At 43.2% G+C, this 10,490-nt stretch overlaps 1 protein-coding gene across 1 annotated transcript in view; it reads right to left on the bottom strand.

Annotated features, from left to right (window-relative positions):
* Window positions 1–1,939: 1,939 nt before the first annotated feature.
* Window positions 1,940–10,490, bottom strand: part of PDZK1 (PDZ domain containing 1) — a 29,841-nt gene continuing 21,290 nt past the window's right edge. The window contains exons 6-8 of the mRNA XM_064282346.1: window positions 4,547–5,872; window positions 3,463–3,753; window positions 1,940–2,592 (exon numbers count right to left, since the gene is read on the bottom strand). Of these exons, the coding sequence (XP_064138416.1) occupies window positions 2,539–2,592; window positions 3,463–3,753; window positions 4,547–5,872 (1,671 nt within the window). The 3' untranslated portion in view covers window positions 1,940–2,538. The remainder of the gene's footprint in view (window positions 2,593–3,462; window positions 3,754–4,546; window positions 5,873–10,490) is intronic.

Here is a 10,490-nt window from a genome sequence, read left to right as displayed (position 1 = left end):
CTTTGGACTTTTAAGATCCTTTAGTTCATTTTATCAAGCATAGCACAGTATATGCTGTGTTTACGTGATCTAACGTGAACTGGCATGCCACTCCTGCTCTCCCACTCCCTGCACTATTAAAATCACTAAGAGGTTGTCTCTTCTCTTCTGGGGTAGAGGTGCTGTGCACCTGAGACTTACAAGCATGTCATTTTTCTTTATTTCCTTTTAACTTAGTGCTACTGAAAAGTGAATACCCTGCATTCACCTCAGTGATGATGCCTTTTCACATTTTTTCGTTCCATCTTCCCTTCATGCTGTGGTGTAAGACAGCGAATAACTCAACTAGGACAAGCCACATTAGTATCCTGGGACTCATTTTCTTCATCTGTGTAAAAATGGTGGCGTGGGGGCATCAGACCTCCTCCTCTTAACTTCACAAGGGGTGGGCGGGAATCCTTAACAGCATCAACAGCCCAAGGCTGCTTGCTATGAGGTGGGGGTCAGACATGCCTTCACCTCCAACCTTTTTACCCCTTCTGACAACCGTCCCTCCCATCGCATTCTCTACTTCTCTGCTGGGTTCAACAATTCATTGCAATGGCCACATAGAACTCACAGACCATACTCACAGTTACGGGGTTTATTAGGGAAGTGACAGGTTACAATTCAGGATCAGGAAACAGTTCTTGGATCAGGACAGCCTCTTCTCAGCCATGCCTGCAGGCAGGCCTCTCTCTGGCCCTTGGCCCCTTGGCTCAACCTCTGCCCTGCTTGGGGGCAAGTGCTACAAAGCTCTTCAGCTCTGCCAATAAGTGTCCAGGGGCACACCACCCCACCAGTAAGCCTCAGCCCGAAAACAGCTCTCTCACTTGTGGATCAGTGAGCCTAGCTCCACCAAGTGCCCAGAGGCACCCCACTCTGCCAGGAAGCCTCCTGCCCAAAGGTACATGTCATGGATTGAATTATATCCTCCCAAAAATGTATTAACTTGGTTAGGCCATGATTCCCAGTATTCTGTGGTTTTTCTCCATTTTGAGATTGTAACTTTATGTTAAAGAGGATTAGGGTTTGATTGTAACATGCTTACCAGGTCACATCCCTGATCCAATATGAAGGGAGTTTCCCTGGGGTATGGCCTACCCCAGCTTTGATCTCTCAAGAGATAAAAGGGAAGCAAGCAGAGAGTGGTGAACCTCATACCACCAAGAAAGCAGTGCCAGGAGCAGACCACGTCTTTTGGACCCAGGGTTCCTGCACAAAGAAGCTCCTAGTCGGGGGGAAGATTGATGAGAAGGCTGACAGATAGAAAGCCTTCACCTGGAGCTGACACCCTGAATGTGGACTTCTAACCTACTTTACTGTGAGAATAAACTTCTCTTTGTTAAAGTCATCCACTTGTGGTATTTCTGTTACAGCAACACTAGGTAACTAAGACAGCACACAGCTCTCTCACTCCATGGGTCAGCTCCCCCAGCATAACTGCCGCAATCCGTGGGCCAGGTTCCCACCATATCAGCTTGTGCCAGTCTCAGTTCTGCTGCCATTTCTCTGCTGCCGCTTCTCTTCATCTCATTCCGTCTCTGGTGTTACAGTTCTGTCTCCTGGGTCTAAGGTTCTCAGCACAGGGACTCCAGGTCCAGGTCCACTCCTGCCTCTTCTTCTTAGTGGTAGTGAGGTCCCCCCTTTCTGCCTCTGGGATGGCTTACTTTAAGCCTAGTGGAATGGCAAACCGATCAATCTCCTCGTTAGGGTTCCGTACACCTTATTTCCATGGCCCCACTCCTACAAGGGTGCCGTGCACCTTATTTGTATTACTAGCAAGCGGTCCAGTCCACTTGTTGGGCCACAAGCACCTTACTTGCATAGTCCCACCCGATCTTTTGGTGGTAGTTACAAGACCATGGGTAGAAAGGCCATATGAAAGCAATCCATCACAGCACAATCCGGAAAAGGAAGATGTTGGAAAATTTGTAGTACACTTAGATATGCAATTTTAGAAAATCCTGACACTGTGTTACTGGGATGTCTTTATTACTGAGGTTTCATTCTGTTTCATGCCTTTGGGTTTCTAAAGGCATGAGAACAAATGAAGGTTAAAGCATAAAAAGTTTACCAAAATCAAAAGCACTATTAAGGTCATATCAGCTAACAGAGGAAGTTCACACAAAGGCAAAAGGCATTTTTAGTGACATTTATTCTAGCAACCAAAACATTCTTATGAAAGCATAATTTTAACAGGCTTCTCTGCTCAGGCTTTAATTAGCTCTCACATATACAGATTTATGAATGATATTTGGTGCTCAAGGAGCCTATAGCAGTGAGAGGTATCATCATACCAGGGAATGTAATTACACTGAAGCTTGAAAGATCACAAATGTTGACCATAAATAAACCATCTGCAGTAGTCACCCATAAAACAAATGACAACAGAAGACAATCACAGAAGAACTGGGTTTCCAGAGTTCTCTAACAGAGACAGAAAACAGGTGGCAGCTCATTCTCTGAGAACAGATTCCTATTAAACATACCAGCCAATGCCATCATCATTTGTTCTCATCACATGGCTGTATCTTCAGAACTGGAAGATGAATGGGAGGCTGTACTGTGGGCCTGTGCAGAAGATAACAAAGGAGTTGTAAGTGCTAAAGAGTACACACAGGAGATGTACAGTCTAGAGCTGCGTGACTCAAGTTCGGGAGCAGAGGCACTCACGGGAAGCCAGATGACCAGAATTCTACACTTGGTTTCCAACTTGCTGTTTGACACATTAACAAATTTCTTACTGCCTACATATGTTTTTCTCTACAACAAGCATAATACTATAACTGACTTCCTATAGGTATATTACAGGATTTTTAAAAGACAACTGAATACTTTCTTCATTAAGCAATTCAAAGCATAAGGTCAATAGCTAGTGTATGTCCTCATAAAAATCAGTATGTTATTTATACCACCATTCAGTACAGTTAATGTACTAAAAAAAATACTGAGTTAATTTATGGCTTTGCCATAAATTCCTTTATGAACTTGGATAAGTCAGTTCACTTTTGAACTTAAAGTTCATCTATGAAAAGAAATTGGATGAAAATATAAAACTGAGGCTTACCAAGGGAATTTATCTAAATCCAAATATCTATAATGCTTAGTTTTTCCTAGTATTAAAACTTTTAATACCTGCCAATTAAACAATACTGTCTTCAATATTGTTCATGTTTACAATGAACCAGCCACCATCCCAAACACTTTTAATGGTGTTAGTTAATATAATCCTCTTAACAGCCCTACAAATTATACCTGTTTTATAGAGGGGGAAACTCAGGCACAAAGATAATAAATTAATTTGCCTAAGCCTATCTTTCCATTGTCAGTTTCAAGTACTTTAGGAAATCTGTGGTAAACACGGACATGAGGCACACTTATTCAAGGCTTTCCCATACTCTGGGAAGTTAGATCACTAAAAGAAATGTATCACTGGCTTACTCGTTCTTTTGCTGTGTGAGAGTCATCCTCTGACTCTGCCAGTGTTTTTTCTTTGTAATCAGGAGGAGCATCCAATGGATCAGCCATGGAAGAAACAATAGGGATTTTCTTAGCCTGGAAATAATCATAGGCCTTCCTTCCACAGACTAAGAGTATGACATTCTTCCCACTGCTCTGGATTCTGTCCACCACCTTCTCATAGGGTTCATCCTGTACATTGACCCCATTCACTTCTATGATGATATCCTCATCTTCCAGCCCGGCCAGGTCAGCAGGGCTGCCCTTCTGTACCTGTGAACAGAGGTTCTGAGTTAATTCCAAACACAGATGAGGGCATAGACTAGCTTCCCTTCAGGAGATAGATGAGAGTTCATTTGAGAATTTATTCTTAACCATGTTATTTTCCTTTGAGGTACAGAAGAAAGGTACTCTAATGTTAATTCACATACTCAAATGAGGAGTGTGACAAACAGTAGTTGAATATCATACTGTGTGTCTCCTGGGCTGCAGGCAGTAGGTTTTATAGACCCCCTTTTTCACTCCCAGCTTGAGCCTCTCTCTAGATCTCTACAGGGAAGGGGCATTATGCCAAATGCCAGAGTAAAGAAGTGTCACTCCCTTCAGGGTTGATAGTGACTGTCAGCTAGAGTCATGTTAACTCACTCTGATTTGAAAATATCTAGAGAGACAATTAGGTAGAACAAATGTTTGGGAAATAAAGATGTGAACTTGGCATGTGCTAGTAGCTAACTAAAAGGTACAGGCCCATGACAGATTAATCTGAGTCCGAGTAAGACCAAATAATGACCTCAAAGTAACTTTCACTGTGCCATCAGTGGTGGGAGGGGAAAAAAAAAAAACCTGTTGCCATCGAGCTGATTCCAACTCATGGTGACCCTATAGGACAGAGTAGAACTGCTCCATAGAGTTTCCAAGGAGCACCTACTGGATTCGAACTGCCAACCTTTTAGTGAATAGTTGTAGCACTTAACCGCTCTACTACCAAGGTGAGAGAAGAGACTCTCATTGTGCCCTCTCTGCTATTAGCTGTGTTAGTTGGGCTGCTGGAACCAGATTACCATACCTCTTTGGCGAATGAGCCTGGTAGATCCCGAATAGAATTTAAGTGAAAGCCATAGCCATTTTCACCTTTAACCAGCCTGCAGAGTTTAGGCTTCTGATCTACTTCCTCTGTAGTATCTGAGCTTTCGACCTCCAGAGGAGCAGGAATTGTTGCTGGAGCCTTGACAGAACCTCCAGAGGTGTAGGAGCTTTCGACCTCCAGAGGAGCAGGAGTTGTTGCTGGAACCTCCTCGACAGAACCTGCAGAGGAGTAGGAGCTTCCAACCTCCAGAGGAGCAGGAGTTGTTGCTGGAACCTCCTTGACAGAACCTCCAGAGGTGTAGGAGCTTTCGACCTCCAGAGGAGCAGGAGTTGTTGCTGGAACTTCCTTGACAGAACCTGCAGAGGAGTAGGAGCTTTCGACCTCCAGAGGAGCAGGAGTTGTTGCTGGAACCTCCTTGACAGAACCTCCAGAGGTGTAGGAGCTTTCGACCTCCAGAGGAGCAGGAGTTGTTGCTGGAACTTCCTTGACAGAACCTCCAGAGGAGTAGGAGCTTTCGACCTCCAGAGGAGCAGGAGTTGTTGCTGGAACCTCCTTGACAGAACCTGCAGAGGAGTAGGAGCTTTCGACCTCCAGAGGAGCAGGAGTTGTTGCTGGAACCTCCTTGACAGAACCTCCAGAGGTGTAGGAGCTTTCGACCTCCAGAGGAGCAGGAGTTGTTGCTGGAACTTCCTTGACAGAACCTCCAGAGGAGTAGGAGCTTTCGACCTCTAGAGGAGCAGGAGTTGTTGCTGGAACCTCCTTGGCAGAACCTGCAGAGGAGTAGGAGCTTTCAACCTCCAGAGGAGCAGGAGTTGTTGCTGGAACCTCCTTGACAGAACCTCCAGAGGTGTAGGAGCTTTCGACCTCCAGAGGAGCAGGAGTTGTTGCTGGAACTTCCTTGACAGAACCTCCAGAGGTGTAGGAGCTTTCGACCTCCAGAGGAGCAGGAGTTGTTGCTGGAACTTCCTTGACAGAACCTCCAGAGGAGTAGGAGCTTTCGACCTCCAGAGGAGCAGGAGTTGTTGCTGGAACCTCCTTGGCAGAACCTGCAGAGGAGTAGGAGCTTTCGACCTCCAGAGGAGCAGGAGTTGTTGCTGGAACCTCCTTGACAGAACCTCCAGAGGAGTAGGAGCTTTCGACCTCCAGAGGAGTAGGAGTTGTTGCTGGAACCTCCTTTACAGAGCCTCCAGAGGAGTAGGTGCTTTCAACCTCCAGAGAAGCAGGAGTTGTTGCTGGAACTTCCTTGACAGAACCATTGGGCAATTCTTGATTACTTTGATAGTAGAGAAATGGAGAAAAATGAGCCTTTTGAAAATAAAGAAAAAACGTTTGCCTAAATTGTAAGCATGAGTAGTTCTACTTTATCAGATGTACTGGTTTAATTTACAAGGTGATATCCATACACACTCCATGCCTCTTCTGGATACAACTGATTATGGACTTTAACCTTTCTCTACTATTCTAACCAGAAAAGGTCTAATAGAAGATTGAGCTGAGTTATACACAAAACCTAAACAAACCCATTGCTGTGGAGCCGATTCCAACTCATAGCGACCCTATAAGACAGAGTAGAACTGCCCCATAGGGTTTTCAAGGACAAGCTGGTGGATTCAAACTGCCAACCTTTTGGTTAGCAGCAGATCTCAACCACTGCACCACCAGGGCTCCCCTATCATGAGCACAAAATGTCTAAAAAAGAATATTGAGCTTGGTTATACAGTGAGATGTATAGACACATACACAAATGCACACATATACATGAAAAAGCAGTATAGAATGTTGTACCAGGATCCAAAAAAGATGATTAACAGAATTGGTAGTTTCTATTGACTCTGCAGTAGTAAGCGAGTCACCGAACAATCCACAGGTAATCTCCCTGTTGGGAGACCATGCACATCTGAGTGACTAGCCCAGTATCTGACGCGAAGTAGTTTCTTCTGGTACTTTCCCCTCAGAGTTCAAACACATTACAGAAAGTGAAACAAAAGATTTTTTTTTTTTTTTAATCACTTTCTGAAGACTCAGAGCTATCAGAAGAGACCTATTGGGTACACAGTCATTAACGGGGGATAAGCGATTAACAGCTATCATATCATGTATGGTAACAAAAGATAATTCCAATCTTCTGCCACTTAACTCTCCATTCCCCAGCATCTGTTGTACTCAGTTTATTTTACTATTTGTTATTATAATAAATTAGCTGGCTCTTCTGTTAAGCCAAATTTCCTAACAATTTTAAATATTTTTAATCCATCTCAATTCCAAGACCATCCATAATGAGAAAGACAGATATGGCAATGGTCTTGAATATAGAAACATAAAACAGGAAATATGAATTTTTTAATAGGCTTAAGAGCTCAGCTGGCTGTGAGTTTTAGTTGAGAGGGTTAGAAGCATAGATGTGGGTATGGCAAGATCCTGGATCAGCAGTTAAATTGCTGTCCACAAGTGTCCAGAACATTCACTAGATGATAAATAGAAAATCAAGCAATTGAAGATGAGCTCAGTGTATGCTCTGCCCCCAATCACACTGTTCAGGAAGCCTGGGTAAAATTAGATTTTGGGGCCTCTTAGCTATCATCTGTCTTGCTAACCACAAGACCACATCTCCTTCCTTTCTAAATGAGAATAGCACCAGCTCACAACCTCCTAGCTACCCAATTCAACTACCTTCAGACCCTTTCAGTGATACATTTGCAAAGTTCTACGCTGATACCTTCTTACATTTTAAAGAAAGAAGTACATCAAAGTAACTTATTACAATGCAAAAATAGCTGATAATGCTACCAATAAGCAAATCAACTGTATCTAACTGCAGCAGCTAATCTTGAGGCAAAATACAGCAACAGTAAGGTTTAAACACTTTATATAAAGTAAAAGTTAAATGCTGTCACTTCAGTGACATTAAGTTTAAACAATGAGTTTTCATTCATCCTTCATTCAAATATTTGAGTGTCTAGTATGTGCCAGGAACTGTTCTGGGTGTTTGTCTATTTTATTAACTGATATATCTCAAAGACCCAAACCACACCTTTCCCCATGGAGCTTACTTTCAAGGATGGGGCAGAGAGGTAGAGGGCAGATATCTTTTTAGATCAAAGTTCTCATTTGTATTAACCAAAACTGCCATCTAAGATACTGAACTGGTCCCACCCCATCTGGAGCAAGGGAAAATGAGAAAAGCCAAAGACACAAGGTAAAGATTAGTCCAAAGGACTAATGAACCATGACTACCACAGCCTCCACCAGACTGAGCCCAGCACGACTAGATGGTACCCAGCTACCACCACTGACTACTCTGATAGAGATCACGACAGAGGGTCCCAGATAGAGCTGGAGAAAAATGTACAGCAAAATTCTAACTCACAAAAAAAGACCCGGCTTCTTACTCCAACAAGGCTGGCATTAATCCAAAAAATACAAAATAATAAATGTTGGAGAGGCTGTGGAGAGATTGGAACACTTATACACTGCTTCTGGGAATGTAAAATGGTACAACCACTTTGGAAATCGATTTGGTGCTTCCTTAAAAAGCTAGAAATTGAACTACCATACGATCCAGCAATCCCACTCCTTGGAATATATCCTAGAGAAATAAGAGCCTTTACATGAACAGATATATGCACACACATGTTTATTGCAGCACTGTTTACAATAGCAAAAACATGGAAGCAACCAAGGTGCCCATCGATGGATGAATGGATAAATAAATTATGGTATATTAACACAATAGAATACTACACATCGATAAAGAACGGTGAGGAATCTGTGAAGCATTTCATAACATGGAGGAACCTGGAAGGTGTTATGCTGAGTGAAATTAGTCAGTTGCAAAAGGACAAATATCATATAAGACCACTATTATAAGAACTTGAGAAATAGTTCAAAGTGAGAAGAAACATTCTTTTGTGGTTACAAGAGGGGGGAGGGAGGGAGAGTGGGAAAGGGGCATTCACTAATTAGGTAGTAGTTAAGAACTACTTTAGGTGAAGGGAAAGACAGCGCACAGTACAGGGCCGGTCAGCACAATTGGACTAAACCAAAAGCAAAGAAGTTTCCTGAATAAACTGAATGCTTCGAAGGACAGCATAGCAGGGGCAGGGGTCTGGGAACCATGGTTTCAGAGGACATCTAAGTCAATTGGCATAATAAAATCTATTAAGAAAACATTCTGCATCCCACTTTGAAGAGTGGCAACTGGGGCCTTAAATACTAGCAAGCAGCCATCTAAGATACATCAATTGGTCTCAGCCTACCTGGATCAAAGGAGAATGAAGAACGCCAAGGACACAGGGCGATTACGAGCCCAAGAGACATAAAGGGCCACATGAACCAGAGTCTACATCATCCTGAGGCCAGAAGAACTAGGTGGTGCCCAGCCACAACCGATGACTGCCCTGACAAGGAACACAACAGAGAACCCCTGAGGGAGCAGGAGAGCAGTGGGATGCAGACCCCAAATTCTCATAAAAAGACCAGACTTAATGGTCTGACTGAGACTAGAAGGACCCTGGTGGTCATGGCCCCCAGACCTTCTGTTGGCCCAGGTCAGGAACCATTCCCGAAGCCAACTCTTCAGACATGGATTGGACTGGACAATGAGTTGGAGCGGGATGCTGGTGAGGAGTGAGCTTCTTGGATCAAGGTGGACACTTGAGACTATGTTGGCATCTCCTTCCTGGAGGGGAGATGAGAGGGTGAAGGGGGTTAGAAGCTGGCGAAATGGACATGAAAAGAGAAAAGTAGAGGGAGAGAACAGGCTGTTTCTTATTAGGGGGAAAGTAATTGGGAGTGTGTAGCAAGGTGTATTATATGGGTTTTTGTGTGAGAGGACTGACTTGATTTGTAAACTTTCACTTAAAGCACAATAAAAATTATTAAAAAAAAAAAAAAAAGACCAGGCTTACTGTTCTGACAGAGACTGGAGAAACCCCTAGGGCATAGCTGCAGGACAGCATTTTAACCCAATACTGAAGTCACTCCTGAGGTTCACCCTTCAGCCAAAGATTAGACAGGCCCAAAAAATGAAATAAGACTAAGTGGGCACATCAGGGGCAGAGGCAAGGACGAGAAGGCAGGATGGGACAGGAAAGCTGGTAAGGGGGAACCCAAGGTAGAGAAGGGAATGTGTTGACATACCATGGGGTTGGCAACCAATGTCACAAAACAATGTGTATTAATGGTTTAACGAGAAACTAATTTGCTCTGTAAACCTTTATCTAAAGCACAATTAAAAAAAAAAAAATAGACCACTATGATCATCCTATCATAAGGTCAGGTGGAGTTAGAAAGGACTTGTTGCCAGAATCCCCCTTCAACAGCCTGAGCGGTGACTTTCCAACTTCTCCTTAACCTTATCCATCAAATGGGAGCTAGCCACTTTGCAGAAATGGCTCATCCCATTGCTTGCAGCTTCAGCTTTTCTTAAACTAAAAGCTAGCTCCCTGTGGCTTATCTGTTTGGTCAAGCTCTGCCCATAGAATACATCAAAAATAAGTCTAGTCCTCACACACATGATAGTCTTTCAAATTCTTGAAAATGCTTTCCTTTTTTCCCCAAACCTAGGCTTTTTTAAGCAAAACACTCACATAGTGTCTTCCAAAACCTCTGCCCTGGTTACCTTTCTGATCACTGGCCTTCTTAAAATGAGGTTCCCAGAACTGGTTTTAGTTTTAAATCCTAAAACTAATTAATAAACATAGCATTTATGTGTGCCAGGCATCACTCTGAACACCCCAACTCATTCAAACCTCATTGCCACCCTTCAGTTAGCTACCACCATGTTACAACAGAGAACTGAGGCACAGAAAGGATAACTCACCCAAGTAATTCCAAGTACAGTCTTACCAACTCAGTACAGTAAGACAATCATCTCCAGAAACCAAATGTCAATTAATGCAATTTTAATTTGCCTTTTTTGGGT

This window comes from Loxodonta africana, chromosome 3 (assembly GCF_030014295.1).
Source record: "Loxodonta africana isolate mLoxAfr1 chromosome 3, mLoxAfr1.hap2, whole genome shotgun sequence".
NCBI lineage: Eukaryota > Metazoa > Chordata > Mammalia > Proboscidea > Elephantidae > Loxodonta > Loxodonta africana.
The sequence above is the reverse complement of the archived record's forward strand: the minus strand, read 5'-3'. Positions and strand labels throughout refer to the sequence as shown.